The following is a 20,127-nucleotide window of genomic DNA, read 5'->3' on the forward strand; positions in this document are numbered from 1 at the left end:
CAATAGTGGAAGTTCATATTGAGCATATGGATGAAACTGCTACAGAAATAGAACCTGCAGTTATGCAGGTCCCTGAGCAAGACGGTTCCTCAGGAAGCCCTCAGTTACTGAGGACAGAGGTGCAAGATCACATCAAGGCCAGGGCAATAAGGAACCTGCAGAGGAAAGCCACTTGAAAACACATACCTGCACCATTGCATCAAACTGTGATTTGACAACCAATCAAGACAAACTACTCACATTTATAAACTCCTCCCTGATGGCCGCGAAAAACACACTCGCATGGCAGTCGCATAAATTAGAGATTCAAATCGACATCATACAAACCATAGCCCTCAGCATCGCAAACATGGCCAGGAAACTAGACAATAGTGACAAAAGAGTCACACAGAGTGAGTGCCATTGCTCAGAGATAGGAAAAAATTATCAACTTTACCCAACGTCCTCACAGCTCTGGTAATGGATTTGAAAAGCATCAAGCAGTCAGGAGCTACAATCACAGGGGAAGAGGCAGTCAGCCTTTGAACACAAACAGAAGAGGTAAGGCCAAAAGGAGCCCCCTAACACCACTAGAGCTGGGGGAAATAGAGCCAGAAATAAGGCACTCTGAAATAGAGGAAGCCCAAAAAAGACGTTTGACCCACAACCCAAAAGGACACATAGGCAACCCAATACAGATGAGTGAAGTCAACCCAACCAATAATCTTTACCGAATATTTTGTACAAAAAATGATCAAAACTAAGGTTTAGGAATTAACAGAGCCCAACTACTTAGCCACATTGGCAAACCCAACTGGTCAGATTCACACGCAACCTTAACGACAAGTGGACCCGGACCCGGATAGTGCCCATCCAAGTTCCGGATAACCGGCTCTAGACTGCCCCAAGGAATATCCGGAAAATTTGGAAGTTGACTGTAGCAAAAGGAGCGCCCTAAGGAAGTCACTGCAGAGTGCAGTCCAAGCACAAACGAAACGGCCAACAAGGGAATAAGGGGGCCATTGTCCAGGATCTACAGCTTTTCCAGCAGACCAAAAGGAGAATGACAGCCCGGCAGAGGAAACAACACAATATGTAATACCACTCATGCCACAGTACATCTCAAGGGGCAGGCAAGATGCACTAAAGCAGGGGATTATTTTGAGGCCAATACACAACATCCCTCACTGGCTGAAATAATCTGCAAGGTCATCTTCAACATCCAGTTTGAAGCAAGCGATAGGAACAACAATCAGGAGTACACAATAGCAACATGGAAGAATGTAGCCCTGGTGAAAATAGTCTTGCTGGATAAGGAAAGGTTGGTGGACTGGGGCATTTTGGTACAAGAAAAAAACAAGAAGAGAAGTACACATGCGTGAGGTCTATACAGACCAGATCACATTCTGCCCAAGTGAATGAACGAGAGATAAGGAAGCATCTGCTAAGGGGAGCACTAAGGGTTCAGCTAAACTCCAACTACAAAAACCTGGGCATCCAGTACAGGCCGAACGAGGGGTCCTCTCAAAGGAAGATAGTCTACCCGGTGGATAGGGTCAACGAGCAGGAGGAGGGATGGAGCTGGCAAACATCCAATCTGGGTGGCAGGACCAACAGTTATACCAAGCATGAAAGCCGCCCATCACGGGCCACCCAGTAAGACTCTCCACCCACCCCACCAATGCTCCTATTAATACATCTAAAAATACAGTTATAACGTCTAAATACTTCTATAAACGTTATATCCTTGAACATTATTGATTTACCAAGAATTTTCAATAGCGAAGCAATAACCAAAAAGCTGCAGGAAGCGGAATTAATTTGCCTCCAAGAAACTTGGGCCGTAACTCCAACTCACTTGGACGGATTCTCTGAATTGCATAAACCAGCCAATAAACTACACTTCTTTGGAAGGCCATCGAGTGGGATAATTTTACATAAATTACTCAACAGAACTAACCAACCATCAAACAAATCAAGGTGGACTCAGATATGTTGCAGGCGGCCACAGTAGGATGCTACTCAGCTGAAAGAGGCAATGTGACACCTTTGCTAATAAATGTATAACAACGCGCATGGCCTAAAGAAACTTGAAACAACAAGAAATGTGATAGGTCACCTGGAATATTTACTGTGCGAATAGTCAATCAATCATAATATTTGTAAAGCGCGACTAGTCACCCGCTAGGGTCTCAAGGCGCTGGTGGGGGGGCAGTAAGTGAGAGGCCGCTAATGAACTGGGGGGGGGGGGGAGGGGGAATCAAGTGAAAAGCCAAGTTTTTAGGTCCTTTCTGAATTGCGATAGAGTGGGAGATCTTCTGAGGGGGATGGGAAAGGAGTTCCAGGTCTTGGCGGCGCGGTAGGAGAAGGATCTTCCTCCGGCTGTCGCCTTCCGGATGCGTGGGGCGGCGGCGAGTGCGAGGTCGGCGAAATGGAGCTGTCTGGTGGGCGTGTAGAAGTGGAGCCTTTGGTTGAGGTATTCTGGTCTGGCATTGTGAAGGGCTTTGTATGAGTGTGTGAGAAACATGAATGTGGTTCTCTTGTCTATTGGAAGCCTATGCAGGTCTCTCAGTAGGGCGGAGGTGTGGCTGTGTTTGGGGGTGTTCATGATGAGATGGGCGGAGGTGTTCTGGATGCATTGCAGTCTTTTCTATACCTTGGAGGTGGTTCCAGCATACAGCGCGTTGCCGTGGTCTAGGCGGCTGATTGACGAGGGCCTGGGTGACTGTTCTTTTGGATTCGGTTGGGATCCATTTGACAATCTTCCAGAGCATGTGCATGGTGTTGAAGCAGGCAGAGGAGACTACGTCGAATTGACGGTTCATCGAGAGTGCGGAGTCCAGGATGAAACTGAGGTTGCAGGCATGGTTGGTGCGCCTCCGACGGCTGTGGGCCACCAGGAGATGTCCCAGGCTGAGGGGTTGTTGCCGATGATGAGGACTTCTGTTTTTTCGGTGTTAAGCTGGAGGCAGCTCTCCTTCATCCAGGTGGCGACTGCCCTCATTCTGTTGTTGAAGTTGGTTTTGGCTGTGTGCGGGTCCTTGGTGAGGGAGATGATTAGCTGAGCATCATCGGTGTATGAGACGATGTTGAGTGGGTGGTGTCTGGCGATGGTGGATAGGGGGCCATGTAGAGGTTGGAGAGTGGGGCTCAGAGAGGAGCATTGCAGAATGCTGCAGATGATCTTGGTGACCTCTGAGTAGAAGGGGGAAGTCAGACTCTTTGGGTCCTGTCGGGGAGGAAGGAGGTGATCCATTCTGGTGCTTTGTCTCGGATGCTGGTGTCGTGGAGACGAGTCTTTAGCGTGCAGTGGGAGATGGTGTCGAAGTTGACAGACAGGTCGAGGAGCATGAGAGCCACGGTCTCACCCCTGTCTAGGGGGATGCGGATGTCATCTGTGGCGGCGAGTTGTCTGTTGACAGCCTTTTCGGTGACCCTAGCTGGGAAGGGGAGCAGAGAGATGGGCCAGAAGTTCTTGAGGTCTTCTTGGTCTGCTGTGGATTTCTTCAGTAAGGGCTTGATTTCAGCGGGTTTCCAGATCTCTGGGAAGGTGGCAGTTTCGATGTAGCGGTTGATGATGTGCCGGAGTTTGGGTGCAATGGTGCTGCTTGCTTTGCTGAAGATGTGGTGGGGGCAGGGATCAGAGGGAGAGCCGGAGTGGATAGAGTTCATCATGTTGAGGGTTTCTTCATCGGAAATGTTGGCCCAGCAGAGTAGGTTGTGGGGGTTTGGAGGAGCTTCAGTGGTGGATATGCCGGTGGTGGGTGTGGGAAGGTCCTGGGTCAGGAAGCTGTCGTAGATGTCTGCTATCTTGCGGTGGAAGTAGGTGGAGAGGTTATTGCAGAGTTCTTGTGAGGGGATGATATCTGTGGTTTTTGCTCTGGGGTTGGTCAGTTCACTGATTATCACGAAGAGATCTTTGCTGTTGTGCGCGTTGTTGCTGATGGGTTCCTAGAAGGTGTTTCTTTTGGTGGTCCTGATGAGTTGGTAGTGTGTGTTTATGGCTTTTTTTTTTAAGGATTCGTGGTTGGTGGGTGTCTTGTCGGTGCAAGATTTTCTTTTGCAGCGTCTGCAGTTTTGTTTGGACTCCTTGAGGGTCCGGGTGAATCAATTGGCTTTACTTGATGTGCTTCTGTTGGATGGTTTGTTGATGGGGGCTAAGGTGTTGGCGCAGTCTAAGATCCAGTTGATGAGGTATCGGGCAGCTGTGTTAGTGTCGGGGACGTCTAGGTGGGTGAGTTGTTGAGGCTGGTGAGTAGCTGGTCCTTGGTGATCTTGTTCCAGTTCCTGTGGGGGGTAGGTATGCGAGGTGTCAGTCAGGGGGTTTGCTGAAGGTAAAATGGATACAGTGGTGGTTGATCCATTGGAGTTCGGTGATGTGGCTGATGGAGATGTGGTTGCTGGCGGTGAAGATGGGGTAGAGTGTGTGTCTGGCGGAATGGGTGGGTGAGGTGATGAGTTGCTGGAGTCCAAGGTTGGCGAGGTTTTCGAGCAGCATCGTGGAATTGATGTCAGTGAGGCTCTCCAGGTGGAAGTTGAGGTCCCCGAGGAGGATGTAGTCCTTGGAAGCAAGTGCGTGGGAGGAGGTGAGGTCAGCGATGGAGTCGCAGAAGGGGGGGCGGGGGCCTGCCGGTCTGTAGAAGTGGGGTCCCCCCAGAGTGGTGTTAGGGTTGGTTCCAATCTGGAAGTGGAGGAGTTCCATGTTGGCTGTGGAGGCTTCGGTGCTGGTGGAGAGGTGCAGGGACCCTTTGTGGACGATGGCGATGCCTACCCCGGGGTGGTCCGTGTGGTCTTTGCAGATGATCTTGTAGCCATCTAGGATGCTATGGCTATGTCTGGAGCCGAGGAGAGATTAACCGAGGTTTCTGTGAGGAAGGTGATGTCCGGGGATGTGGTGTCGATGAGGTTCTAGAGTTCGATGGCGTGTCTGTGGATAGAGTGGGTGTTGATTAGGAAACATCTGAGGTTGTGTTCTGCTTTGTGGGTCCTCGGGCTGGGCTTGATTGACGGAGGCCGGGGAATTTGCAGTTGCTGCTCCATCCAATGTTCAAGAAAACTGACAATAGCGATCCAAAGAATTATAGACTAATCGCCCTCTTAGACATCAAGGGGAAGGCATACATGAATGCCTCTATAAACTGAACTACAAAATGGATTGAAGAAGAAGAGCTATTCACCTTCTACCAAACCATTTTTCGGAAGGGTGGTTCAACAATGGACAACATTTTTGCTCTATCTTACTTCGTACAGCCAGCCAAGATTAAAAACAACATGCCAGTGTTCGTCTGCTTTGTAGACTACTCCGCAGCGTTTCACCGGGTGGTGCGTATCTTGTGCTGTAACCAGGAAGCCCTTACAGTGCAGACTGTTCTGACCAGTGTATTCTCATGGAAGGGTGGGACGGGAGGTGTCTGTGAGGGGCAGTTGGGACGGGTGAGCTGAACGGAGAAGACATGTATTGGTTGGTGTTTTCATACAATAAACATCTGTGCAAAGTGCTACGGACTTGGACTCCTGATTGCATGAATTCAACACTGGCGACGGGTGCCTGAGAGGAGACAAGCATTTCAACACCAACCTCTCCTGAACCCTACAGCAGTAACATTTGGCAACTGGGTGCTGCCAAACAACAGTACATTGGCATCCAAAAGCCATACGCGAGTGTAAAAGGTAATCCGCATACTGGCAACCTGTTTATGTATTTGGATGTTGTCTGCTACTGCAAAATTGACTGTTAAGTAATGAGTGACAGCGAGCTGGCTGCTGATTTTTGTTCGCCGCTGACGTTTTTGACCACAAGCTCACACCCGCGTGAGACCCGCGCGAGTGTCTACATTCAATACAGCAACCGACTTTAGAAAGTAACTTAGCAGTGAAGGGACGCCACTAGTATTACTTATACTTCCCATAGAAAACTACGGCTAGGACGTCCATGGTGGCCATTTTGACGGATTGGGATCATTATCACATAACCAGAGTGCATAAGGAGTTCTCCATGACAAAAACGATTGTGTCAAACGATGCGTCTGTGCTTATCTCATATCGTGAAGGAAAATTTCTGCAGTGATAAGCACACCAAGCTACGGTGATAGCACATCTTTATTACAAGTGCTTATTTCAGCGGTGGTAAGCACACCAAGTCAGCAAAGGAGACCTGATGGTGATAGGCACACCTCTATTACAAATCTTATTTCACCAAAGAACTGAGCCTTTATCTTAAAGAGGTATTGCACTAGTATCTCCTGATTGCGTTACTATGGTGACAGGCACATCTTCAAGGAAATATTTATGACTCGGGCATAACTAAATGCAACTGCAAAGTGATTTATTGAAGGGCCTGAGCTGTCTATACCCTGACGGACACATCAGATGCACTTTCTGCAAATGTTATCTTCTAGTTGCAATGGCTGCCACAGGTATGCCCACGCCTCTTGCATCTCTTTTAGAGAAAGGTGAACCAGTTATACCCTGGAAAACGTGGAAGAACTTATTTAATTCATATTTAGTGGCGATAGATGGAGATAAATACTCAGGATTTAGGAAACAGGTTGTGCTTCTTCATAATTTAGGCGTTGAAGGCTGCAGAAAATATGATAGCTTGGAGGCCATCCCAGTTGGCAATGCAGAGGGGTATTTGGTCATAGAAAGGGAAGCCTTGGCCTGTGCCTGGGTCATCAAGCATATTAAATTCTATCTTTGGGGCATATAATTTGTTGTTCATTCAGATCATAGACCGCTTTGTGCGTTTTCATCGAGAAGAGATGATGATTTAACACCTCGAATTTAGAGATGGGTTGAAGGACTGCGTGACTTTAATTTCCAGGTACAGTATATCATCACAGGATCAAAAAATTTGGTGGCGGATTGTTCGTTGCATCTGCCAGCAGAAAGTAAGGGAAGTGAGATGTTGTGACTGGTAGATGATCAAAATCAGATGGTTGGATGGATTTGTGAAGAAGCCTTGCAAGAAAGGGAGTGAATGTCTGCAAGAGAAGTAGATGAAGGGTTGGCAGAACTCAAGGATTACATTGTCAAAGGTTGGCCCAACTACCGGAATATATCAGATGAGTTAAGAGCATATTGGAATGCGAGACATGCATTGAACTGGATTGGGGGAAGAACTGTGTAGGGACGCTAGATTAATTCCACCCAAGGAGATTAGAGGAAAGATAGTCAACGTGGCACATGAGGGCCATTTAGGTCATAACCTTAGCAAGGCAAGAGTAGGCGAATGTTATTGGTGGCCAGGTTTGGGCAAGCAAGTGGAAGGGGTTGCCAAAGACTTACTCGTTTTAGGAAGCTGGCTCTGTGTATACTATATCAAAATGAGATATAGTGTGCACAGAGTCCAGGGGTTACCCAGAGGCTTAACAGAGACTAAAGCAGATAATACTAATGCTCTCATTTGTGGTAGTGTAGTCGTTAGGCTTATCAGAGGGTAGTGAAAAGCATTTGTTGTACACAAACAGACAATAGAAGAAGCACACACTCAATGACTTAACTACAGACCAATGGTTTTTATATAGCAAAAATATATTTTCTTAATTGTTTTTTTAGAACCACAAGATTCAAGTTGCACATTAGTACTTCAATGGTTTCATATTTCACACATATATCAATAGCACTTTGTTTGAAATTGACAAGTTATACAGTTTTTGAAATATTGGCAATTATCTGTTTTAAAAGTTTACACTGTAATTTTCAGAAACAGTTCCTGGGGGGAAGAAAAGTTAGATTGATTTGCACGTAAGTACAACACTTACAGTTCCAGTTTCCGGGAGTTAGGAAGTCCACAGGTGAGGGTTCAATTTGACCCCAAACACCCACCACCAGCATCAAGGGGCCAGCCAGGTGCAGAGGTCAAAGTTGAGACAAAATTAACATGGGCTCCTATGGAGACTGGGAGCACTCGATTTCAGATCTGCAGACAAGTAAGTACCCGTGTCTTCAGAGGGCAGACCTGGGGAGTTTAGAGGAGCACCGGGGGGGGGGTGATTTGGGGGGCACAAGTAGGCACTAAACATACACCCTCAGTGGTGCTGGGGCGGCCAGGTGCAGGGTGCAAACAAGATGTTTGTTTTCCAATGATTCTCTAGGAGGGGACCCCGGGGGTCACTCAGATGCTTCAGGCAAGGTCCAAGGGGTCGTCTCGGGTAAACCACAGGCTGGACAGGGAGGAGGGCCGCCTACTGAATGTAGCTGCACCGAAGGTCGGTTTCTGCAAGGCCTGGGGGCTGCGGGTGCAGTGTGTCTTGAGGTGTCAGATATCTTCATCCTGAGCTTTTGCGGTCGGGGGGGTCCTCGGGATTCCCTCTGCAGGCGTCGTTGTGGAGAGGTCTGTCCAGGGTGGGCACTTGCTCAGAATCACCTGGGGATCCTCCCTAGCTGGTTAGGCCACCTGGACACGGGCCATCGGCGTTGAGTACAGAGTGGTCAGCACTCACGCATTCGGAGTGAGGCTGGAGCTCTTAGGCATTGTTTCTTTTGGACAGGACCGCTGTCCACTGGAGTTCTTGGTCCTTTTTGGATGCAGGGTGTAGGAGGCTGGACTGGCTTGTAGTGAGTACCAAGGGGTACTTGCACCTTGCACCAGGCCCAGTTATCCCTTATTAGTGTATAGGGTGCCTAGCAGCATAGGCTGATAGATAATGGTAGCTTAGCAGAGCAGCTTAGGCTGAACTAGGAGACGAGCGAAGCTCCAACAGTACCACAAGTGTCATATGCACAATATCATAAGAAAACACAATACACAGTTATACTAAAAATAAAGGTACTTTATTTTTATGACAATATGCCAAAAGTATCTCAGAGTGTACCCTCAGTATGAGGATAGCAAATATACACAAGATATATGTACACAATACCAAAATATGCAGTAATAGTATTAGAAAACAGTGCAAACAATGTATAGTTACAATAGGATGCAATGGGGACACATAGGGATAGGGGCAACACAAACCATATACTCCAAATGTGGATTGTGAACCACAAATGGACCCCAAACCTATGTGACCTTGTAGAGGGTCGCTGGGACTATTAGAAAATAGTAAGGGTTAGAAAAATAGCCCACCCCAAGACCCTGAAAAGTGAGTGCAAAGTGCACTAAAGTTCCCCAAAGGACATAGAAGTCGTGATAGGGGAATTCTGCAGGAAAGACACAAACCAGCAATGCAACAACGATGGATTTCCAGTCAAGGGTACCTGTGGAACAAGGGGACCAAGTCCAAAAGTCACAAGCAAGTCGGAGATGGGCAGATGTCCAGGAAATGCCAGCTGTGGGTGCAAAGAAGCTTCTACTGGACAGGAGAAGCTTAGGATTCTGCAGGAACGACAAGGGCTAGAGACTTACCCTTTGGAGGACGGATCCCTCACGCCATGGAGAGTCGTGCAGAAGTGTTTTCCCGCCGAAAGACCGCCAACAAGCCTTGCTAGCTGCAAATCGTGCTGTTAGCGTTTTTGGATGCTGCTGTGGCCCAGGAGGGACCAGGATGTCGCAAATTGCGTCAGGAGACAGAGGGGACGTCGAGCAAGACAAGGAGCCCTCTCAGCAGCAGGTAGCACCCGGAGAAGTGCCAGAAACAGGCACTACGAGGATGCGTGAAACGGTGCTCACCCGAAGTTGCACAAAGGAGTCCCACGTCGCCGGAGACCAACTTAGAAAGTCGTGCAATGCAGGTTAGAGTGCCGTGGACCCAGGCTTGGCTGTGCACAAAGGATTTCCGCCGGAAGTGCACAGAGGCTGGAGTAGCTGCAAAAGTTGCGGTTCCCAGCAATGCAGTCTGGCGTGGGGAGGCAAGGACTTACCTCCACCAAACTTGGACTGAAGAGTCACTGGACTGTGGGTGTCACTTGGACACAGTTGCTGGATTCGAGGGACCTCGCTCGTCGTGCTGAGAGGAGACCCAAGGGACCGGTAATGCAGCTTTTTGGTGCCTGCGGTTGCAGGGGGAAGATTCCGTCGACCCACGGGAGGTTTCTTCGGAGCTTCTAGTGCAGAGAGGAGGCAGACTACCCCCACAGCATGCATCACCAGGAAAACAGTCGAGAAGGCGGCAGGATCAGCGTTACAGAGTTGCAGTAGTCGTCTTAGCTACTTTGTTGCAGTTTTGCAGGCTTCCAGCGCGGTCAGCAGTCGATTCCTTGGCAGAAGGTGAAGAGAGAGATGCAGAGGAACTCGGATGAGCTCCTGTATTCGTTATCTAAAGAATCCCCAGAGACAGAGACCCTAAATAGCCAGAAAAGAGGGTTTGGCTACCTAGGAGAGAGGATAGGCTAGCAACACCTGAAGGAGCCTATCAGAAGGAGTCTCTGACAGCACCTGGTGGCACTGGCCACTCGGAGCAGTCCAGTGTGCCAGCAGCACCTCTGTTTCCAAGATGGCAGAGGTCTGGAGCACACTGGAGGAGCTCTGGACACCTCCCAGGGGAGGTGCAGGTCAGGGGAGTGGTCACTCCCCTTTCCTTTGTCCAGTTTCGCGCCAGAGCAGGGCTAAGGGGTCCCTGAACCGGTGTAGACTGGCTTATGCAGAAATGGGCACCAAATGTGCCCATGAAAGCATTTCCAGAGGCTGGGGGAGGCTACTCCTCCCCTGCCTTCACACCATTTTCCAAAGGGAGAGGGTGTAACACCCTCTCTCAGAGGAAGTCCTTTGTTGTGCCATCCTGGGACAAGCCTGGCTTGACCCCAGGAGGGCAGAAACCTGTCTGAGGGGTTAGCAGCAGCTGCAGTGAAACCCCAGGAAAGGCAGTTTGGCAGTACCAGGGTCTGTGCTACAGACCACTGGGATCATGGGATTGTGCCAACTATGCCAGGATGGCATAGAGGGGGCAATTCCATGATCATAGACATGTTACATGGCCATATTCGGAGTTACCATTGTGAAGCTACATATAGGTAGTGACCTATATGTAGTGCACGCGTGTAATGGTGTCCCCGCACTCACAAAGTCCGGGGAATTGGCCCTGAACAATGTGGGGGCACCTTGGCTAGTGCCAGGGTGCCCTCACACTAAGTAACTTTGCACCTAACCTTTACCAGGTAAAGGTTAGACATATAGGTGACTTATAAGTTACTTAAGTGCAGTGTAAAATGGCTGTGAAATAACGTGGACGTTATTTCACTCAGGCTGCAGTGGCAGGCCTGTGTAAGAATTGTCAGAGCTCCCTATGGGTGGCAAAAGAAATGCTGCAGCCCATAGGGATCTCCTGGAACCCCAATACCCTGGGTACCTCAGTACCATATACTAGGGAATTATAAGGGTGTTCCAGTAAGCCAATGTAAATTGGTAAAATTGGTCACTAGCCTGTTAGTGACAATTTGAAAGAAATGAGAGAGCATAACCACTGAGGTTCTGGTTAGCAGATCCTCAGTGAGACAGTTAGGCATCACACAGGGAACACATACCTATAGGTCACAAACTTATGAGCACTGGGGTCCTGACTAGCAGGGTCCCAGTGACACATAACAAACATACTGAAAACATAGGGTTTTCACTATGAGCACTGGGCCCTGGCTAGCAGGATCCCAGTGAGACAGTGAAAACACCCTGACATACACTCACAAACAGGCCAAAAGTGGGGGTAACAAGGCTAGAAAGAGGCTACTTTCTCACAGGGCAGTCCTCTGGAGATTGGCAAAGGTCGCTGGTCCCACTGGATACATTGCTGTTCTTGTGCAAGTTCTTTGAAGTAGGAGACAGGCCGGTAGGGCTGGGGCCAAGTCAGTTGTCGTCTTCCTTCTTCTCTGCTGGGGTTTCAGCTTAGCAGTCCTTCTTCTTTCTTGTTCGGTTGCCAGGAATCTAGTGAGCTGGGTTCAGGGAAGCACTTAAATACAAGATTTAGGGGCATTACAGGGGTTAGAAAGCAGTAGTCAATGGCTACTGTCCCTGAGGGTGGCTACACCCTTCCTGTGCCCACTCCCTTTGGGGAAGGGGGCACAAACCTAACCCTATTGGTCCCTGTCCTCCAAACCTAGATAGAGGATTATGCAGGGAGGGGGTCACCTTTGCTCTGGACACCTTAGGGGTAGTCCTAGCTGGGGCGGTCACTCCTCCCTGTTTTCCCTAATTTTCCCACCGGACTTGCTGCCAAAAGTGGGACTTTGTCCAGGGGCTGGGCAACTCCAATAGCTGGAGTGACCTGGGGCACTGTAACCAGAGGGTTGAGCCTTTGAGGCTCACTGCCAGATGCTACAGTTCCTGCAGGGGAAGGTGTGAAGCACCTCCACCCAGGATAGGCTTTGTTTCTGACCACCAAGAGCACAAAGACTCTCACCCCATGTGGTCACAAACTTGTCTGAAAGTGGCAGGCTGGCACAGACCGGTCAGTCCTGCACTAGCAAGTTGGCTAACATACAGGGGTCATCTCTAAGATGCCATCTGGGTGCATTTTTCAATAAAGCCCACACTGACATAAGTGTGGGTTTATTGTGCTTAGACGTTGGATACCAAGCTTCCCAGTATTCAGTGAAGCCATTATGGAACTGTGGAGTTCGTAATGACAAACTCCCAGACCATATACTCAATATGGCTACACTGCACTTACAATGTCTAAGAATGGACTTAGACACTGTAGGGGCATATTGCTCATGCAGCTATGCCCTCACCTGTGGTACAGTGCACCCTGCATTAGGGCTGTAAGGCCTGCTAGAGGGGTGACTTACCTATGCCACAGGCCCTGTCGACTTTGTCTTTTTCTCCCCACCAGCACACAGAAGCTGCAAAGGCAGTATACATGTGCTTGGTGAGGGGTCCCCCAGGGTTTGCATAATACATGCTGCGGCCCTTGGAGACCTTACCCTGCCACAGGGCCCTTGGTAGCATGGGTACCTTTTACAAGGGACTTAACTGTGTGGCACGGGTGTGCCAATTGTGAAAACAAAAGGTACAGATTTTGGGAAAGAACGCTGGGGCCTGGTTAGCAGGATCCCAGCACACTTTCAATCAAAGTTGGCATCAACATTAGGCAAAAAGTGTGGGGGGTAACCTTGCCAACAGTGGCACTTTCCTATACTTGTGTGCCAGGAGTTACAAAAATAAGGTTACATCAAAAGCACCACTTTCTCCTGTGGAGGTTCCGGATGAACCGTGGAAGAAACTAGGTCTGGCTTTGCAGGTCCTCTTTATCCCTTACCACATAATGAATGTAATTCTTTTGGTTGATTACATGTCGAAGTGGGTAGTAACAAAATGTGTGATTTCTATAGATACCAGAACAGGGATAATTTTCCTGAAGGAAGAATTTTTCAGGGAAGGAGTACCACAGGAACTGATAACCGATAAAAGTGCCCAACTAGTCTCACGAGAGATGCAATAGTTCTTAGAAAGTTTGCCAATCTAGCTACCACAAAGATAGGCCAGGAGAAGGTGCACTTAATGCAGTATGCAGATGACTAGCTACTGCTTGACCACACAAAAACAGGCCTCAAGAAGGTGATAGATGCATTACTCTCCTCTAATGAATGCAATTACCTGGTTGTCAATCCAAGTAAGGCCAAAGTGGTGAAACTTTGGTAAAACAATATGCAAAAAAGACATCGCACAGATGGAGTTGGGCTCCTAGACCATAGCATCTGCAAGAAGTTAGAACTATCTCAGGCATGGTTCAGTGACATGGGAAAAGTGACTGCACATCAGCACAAGATTAAATCAAAAGCCGAGGCAACCATATATGTCCTGCGTAAACTCAGTGGAAAACTATATAGCCCAAGGCCTGTAGCAATTAGGAGGGACATCGAAACAAAACTGTTGCCCACAGTAGGCACGCACAACAAGCATTATCAGGGCAATGTGAGTCTTTATTAGAGAAAACCCGGTGTCAGGGCCACAAGCATATCTTTCAGCTACCTCGACAAACAGGCAACAGTCTGATACAACTGGAATATGGTATTAGACAAAAAAAAAAAAAATTGTGCACGCTTGTGAAGTATACTACCGGGTCCTGAATGCTGCAGTAGGTTCCATGAAAGAGGCGCTGAAGCTAATATATGCAGCAAAGAACAACCCCTGGAGCAGTTACTTAAATAAGGCAGTGGAGACCTTAAACCTAGCCATTGAGACCTGGAAAAACAGAAGGAATAAGTTACCCGGCCATAAAAGAAGTGTAATAAACAAACAAGTCCATCATTTATCATGGGAAGCAGATATCGCCAGACATAAGGAAAAACAATGGCACACGGCCCTTATTGCATCCTTTGAGGCCCACAAAACTCAGCCATACCTGAGCCAAGCCTTGGGAAAGAGATGCTTGAAAGAGATTCTGTGGATCAGGCTGGTGCCTTTGCAGATGAAAGAACTAAGGGCCTGATTACAACTTTGGAGGAGGTGTTAATCCGTCCCAAAAGTGACAGTAAAGTGACGGATATACCACCAGCCGTATTACGAGTTCCATAGGATATAATGGACTCGTAATACGGCTGGTGGTATATCCGTCACTTTACAGTCACTTTTGGGATGGATTAACACCTCCTCCAAAGTTGTAATCAGGCCCTAAGTTTGAATGTGCAATCGCTACCACACATCATAGGATGCAGGCTTTGCAAATACCGAAAGGAGGCCTTGCTGCATCCCATATGCTGCTGTCCTACCTAGGTACAGCTATGATGGAGGTCACGAATACCAGTTTTCCTGCCTAAGGGGGCACGGACATGTATAGAAGCTGTTGCAGCTCTCTTTCCAAGCACCTTCCTCTCGGACCTGTCCAAGTTCGGAAGAGTTATGCTGGTGGCAAGATCTTGTCTGAGAGAAGCAACTTGGCAATGCTCTAACAAACACAACAACTAAACACTTGTCTAATTTACCTGGAACTATGTAACAAAACATGAAATCCCAGCAGGGGAAAAAAAGGAGTCTTTACTGGAAAAGAACAGGAAAAAGTGATACATTTTCCGTAAAAAAACCCTCACCCACTAGGGGTACCCCTTGGTTTCATGCTTCATCATTGGATTCTTCCCGTTCCTCTGTGGAACGGGGCGTCTTGCAACCTACAGATTACGTGGGAGCACTCTGTAATATATAATCTATATCACTCAAATGGAAGAAAAGATAGGAGGCGGGATCTTAAAGTGGTTAAAAATACCGGTCTACTCTGAACTATAATACTTTAATACCTACCCTAGTGGCGGTATGATTAAAAGGGGGGGTCACTAAGGAGGGTAACCCCGGCATTCTCTCCTCCTACTCCCTCTTTTGTCTTGTAGTTTATCTGGAAGACTCTTATCTTCCATTTTGCTCTGGTGCACGCGGCAGACGCTGCACTTTATTCCGTGCATTCGCCAATTTCCAAGCTGGTTGCTACTGTGTTACTGCTTGCACACTCTTAATGCATGATTGTTTACGAGAGTCCTTATTGTGCTCTCTGTATACGTTTTATCAGGGTACTGCCCCCGCGTATACTGCGGCATCTGGTTTAGTCGTACGAGGGTGACCCTGAACTGCATCTCCCATATTTGAACATTGTTTCAAGCGGCTGGTCGATGTTCCTGGTTTTTAACCAAAACTTTCTGAACATGCTTAGTTTGTTATAACTCTGTTTCGTTCCAAGAGGGGGGCTGTGCACTCTGTCCGCACACTTGTAATTGGTGGGGGGAGGGATGGGGTGGTGGCATTACGGGCTGAGCTGCCGACCTCAGACCTGGAGGAACCAGGTTCAAGTCTCCGCGTCCGCTCAACATCCTGGGATTCTGGGCAAATCACTTAGGGCCTCATTTAGAGTTTTCCAGATGGGCTACTCCGTCACAAATGATGGATATCCCGTCTTCCGTATTACGATTCCCATAGGATATAATGGGATCGTAAAACAGCGGATGGGATATCCATCACGCTTCTGATGGAGTAATCCCCTCCGCCAAACTCAAAATTAGGCCCTTAATCTCCCCATGCCTACAATTCAGCGCCCTGAGACACTCACAGGTGCTTTGCTGGGCATTACAAATCATAGATTTTTGTTTTTCTTTACAATCACCGGCCAATCTTCTTTTATTTTTTATCTAAAACTTCAGACCATGATGTTTTTGTAACTTTTAATCCATATGAAAGTTTATGTTATACCTTGTCATTACTTGCACATTTTCAATGAACAATTTGGATGAACGTACTACATTACGCCCTTTGTATAAGTTTCTATTCTTTTATGAAGTATGGAACCCCCAGATTTATAGCTGCATGCGGATTTCTGAAAAGACATATTATGATTGTATTGGTTGAAGATTGCAATGATTTTAAGTAATCTTGCAATACAGTTATTCATTCATTCACTCATACTTAGTGGCCCACGTAGAAGATGGATTTTAAAATAACTTTATTTCTCCCCCAGGAGGAGCCATGCTTGAAGGTAGGACTTCTAGATATGACCTTGAAGAGTCCTATCGTATTGTTCCACTTCAACCCCTCCACTATGATCAAATACAGGAGAGCAGGATGGACCACTGTCTCACTAAAGTTCCACCTTAAAATGATGAGGAGACAACGCTAGGTTTTTAAACTGGACCTATTTGTTACACAAGACTTCAATTGGAAAAAAATGTAATAATATTCTTGCAGAGGTTGATCAACATGGTGGATCATTTGAAAAATATTTTAGTGGAGTTTTACCTAAATACTGTTGCAAAAACTTTCGTCACATCTTAGAAATATATAAGCGTCTTATAGTGATGGCTGCTGAAGTAGGTGCAGCTCAGTAAATGTATTAGTATCGAATATTTTAAACATTCAGGACCTAAGTAAGAGTTGGGGATAATGGGAAATCTTCCAATTATTTGAGGAAGGGCTTATGGGCTGCTTTTTCTTCCTGTTATAGGATTTGCTCCAGAAACCAAAGGATATTCCATTACCACCGAGCTCTGAACAGGTTCTAGATTGGAAATATGGCCCAACTCTTGGCCAACTGGCTTGACCTTCTTGAGCGGACGCAGCCTGTTGCTCCAGAATCCCCCTCTGGCCTTGTTACCTTTCACGTTTCCCACGTGCATGGCCCACTCATTCTCGCTGAACTTGTCGATGAAGTCTAGCACGCTCTGGGGGTCTCCACGGACCGCGTTCTGCAGCACGTAGTCAAGAGTTCGCTGCTCCTTGCTGTCGGCCATGATGGATGTGATTATCCTCTTGCGGGACAGCGGGTTCTAGAGTGAGGCAGAACCGGTGTCGAGTTCTGAAGCTGAGCGAAACTGAACACAAGTTGACGAGGATGGCAACAGTACTGAGAACACAAAAGATGACAAACAGAAGTGTTACTATAATTACTGCAGGTAGACGTAGAGCCCTAAAATATACTCGTTTTCACAACTTGCTGAGACTTTTGTATCCTCTCTACAACTAACAACAAAAACATACTTGGGGTGCACCTCTGATACATACCCCAACTCAAAACTGCAGCCAGTTCCTTTTGGAAACACTCAGAAATATGCCTGTCACATTTGGGGGTACACCTCTGATGCGTAGCACCAGTGCAACCAGAAACAGCCTTGCCTAAGGTTTGTTCGACTAGCCTGGTGGGTAAGTCCAGCGCCAAGTCAATCTTGAATCCGTGTTCACCAATACATCTGTTAATGAGTTTTGATGTGTGACAAGGCTAACTTATTAGTGGCAATGGATGCATTTTAATGTTATATCCCTTCCCTACATGCTGGCACTTATGAGGCCGGATAAAAAAAAAAAATCATACTTCAGAACCAAGATGCCATGAACTGGAAGACAGGGTAAGTAAGACATTTGTGCTGTCTGAGGACAAGCATTGGCAATGTCAATAGGTCTGACTTTAAAAGAATGATAATGTGAACATTTACTAGTAGTGTGAGATTGGATCTGTAGTTGAGTAGAAGTAAAGAACTGTAGAATAATACTGGTGTGAAGGGAGAGCTGCACTGTCAAGCCAGACCTAAAAATCCATGTAGGTTGATGGCTGCCCTCTTGCCATCTGCTGCTCCCAGAAAAAAACACATACATTATCTACTTATCTCAGATAATTTAACAGCATGTGTGTGCCCCCTTGAAAGTTCAACCTCAGGCAGCTGGATAAATAATCAAAATGATCACAGCTGTGTGGAGAAGCAAGCACTTTTTTGTGGCAGCAACAACTTCTACCCAATCAAAACATGTACTCATGGCTCCTAACGTGTGGGTGGAGCCAAAGCCTCTCTCCTGGTGTTCTCAAATAGTTGTCTGGCAACAGCTGCACTGTCAAGCCAGACCATAAAAAAAACAAGGAGAGCTGCAACAAAAAGAAAAGAGTGAGGCCCACTCCTTGTCCTCACTTAGAGCAGGCAGGAACCAGCTTTCTAGTGTATACCTGAACACAATAAGTTCTTTACTTGGAGGAAGATGTAGCTTTGGATTGTTTCGTATTATAGGACTACAAATCCCAGTATGCAACGTGTTATTGGCTAAATACCGAGAATTGGCTGAAGGCGTGACAGGGAGCACAGGACACCTTTCTTTGGAGCATTTAGAGTTTTTTTTTTTTTATTTTATATGTGCCACGACCCCCAACACACACTGGTTTTCCATATTAAAAACTTGTTAATAACATTTGTCAAATTTAAACCGTGGTGCCACCAAAAACAGCCACATAAATTGTGCGTCAATCTAAACATCTACTTACAAATTCGTTCACCGCACATTAATTGAATATTGGAATGAAGGAAAACACAAAGATTGTTGTCGACGAGTGAATACCTGGTTGTGTAGACAAATCGCATGCGCAGTGAGTATCTAACTGGGAGAATAAAGAGGCGGACACGAGACGGGCTCACCTGGCGGCGCGTGAAAGCAGCTCTCGTGCAAAGGCGGCCTGCTGTTTGCACACCCGTGCCTAGACCAGTGCTTAATTTGTAAATAAACACGTGCCGGTGCCTAAAGCCCTCCTCTTAAACACGCGGCTGCTGCAATTAAATGTGCGAACACGCAATACTGAGGCAGTGTAATCCTGAAGTCCTCTCAGGCCTCTTCAATCCATTTGCAGCCACACCCTGCCCCTTCAGCTCACTCTTGCAGCTTTCTGCTTTCTCCCATTGTGACGCTTTTTTGTTTTTCTCTTCCTCAGTCTTTCCCAGATGTGTCTTTTGCTCACAGTAAAGGCTTGAGGCAGAAAAAAAGTGCCGGCCCTCAAAAATAAGTGCCGGTGCCCCGCACCGGCAACAATATGCACAAATTAAGCACCGGCCTAGACACACCCACATTGAGGACATTAAATAAAGATTGATTTGTAAAATAAAATGGAAAAGGGAGCGCTCCGTGTTGGCTTTGCCATGGTGAATTATTTTAAGGACATTTCACAGCATACTAAAAACACGTATATCATAATATGTCTGCTAAAAATCAAAGAACTTGTGCAAAGTCTAATATGAGGGTCACAGGGCCATGGGCTTTTTTCTACCATAAGAGGGGCAGAAGTCTGTACTTTAGTGCAATAGAGCACGAGAGAGAATATTTGCCCGTGTATACGTTGAAGGTGGATACATAAAAATATACAGATGATGTCCTATGTCCCTTATTTCCTGGGCTGTGAAGCAATATGAAGTTCGTGCTGAAGGGGGAGGGGAGTATGTGGCGTTTCACCCATGTATTTTTCTTCGGAAGAGAGAGTTTGGAGATGAATGCACCTGTCCCCCCGCACCCCCCACCAAAACAGTAGGCTTTTTATAGAAAGAAGTCTACATTTTGTAACAGTTTTGGAAAATCTGCTTTGTCAACAGGATGTGAAAAAGAACATGTGTAATGAGAGCTCTGAAGGTGGTAGTGACCAAGCTGGGGTGAACAGGCCAAGTCTAGTTGGCTTGAAGGACACCCCGAGGCTTCAGGCTTTTGTGGTAGTATCTCAAGATCTTCTGGGGGCAGAGGAAGAGAGTCTCAAAGAACCACGCATTGTGAGCAGTGACATCCCCCCCACCCACCAGCATCTGAATCCAGCTAGATGAAGTGGGGGGTGTCTGGCCTAATGATATGGAAGTTGTGCCTTGGTATGGTGTCCTACTTCGCAGTGCACCTCCCACAGCTTAATTTGTAAAAAAAAAAACTCAAGGGTGGGTTAGGGGATAGTTTTTCTTAGAGGCCCTCTTGTCCTAGGTGGTAGCTGAGCTACCCCTCATTTTGTCCAGTTCCCTAGTCTCTTCGGCCTGCTTGAAACAAACAGAGGCGTTCACCAGGTTCCAAATTGT

The 20,127-nt window shown here is 47.2% G+C and overlaps 1 protein-coding gene across 2 annotated transcripts in view; it reads right to left on the reverse strand.

Moving 5' to 3' along the window:
- Window positions 1-20,127, reverse strand: part of LOC138266470 (catechol O-methyltransferase-like) — a 102,062-nt gene that overhangs the window by 53,316 nt on the left and 28,619 nt on the right. For both annotated transcript variants that reach the window (XM_069215295.1, XM_069215296.1), the window contains exon 2: window positions 16,923-17,171. In XM_069215295.1, the coding sequence (XP_069071396.1) occupies window positions 16,923-17,058 (136 nt within the window). In that variant the 5' untranslated portion in view covers window positions 17,059-17,171. The remainder of the gene's footprint in view (window positions 1-16,922; window positions 17,172-20,127) is intronic.

The sequence above is a fragment of the Pleurodeles waltl genome, chromosome 11 (assembly GCF_031143425.1).
Source record: "Pleurodeles waltl isolate 20211129_DDA chromosome 11, aPleWal1.hap1.20221129, whole genome shotgun sequence".
Taxonomy (NCBI): domain Eukaryota; kingdom Metazoa; phylum Chordata; class Amphibia; order Caudata; family Salamandridae; genus Pleurodeles; species Pleurodeles waltl.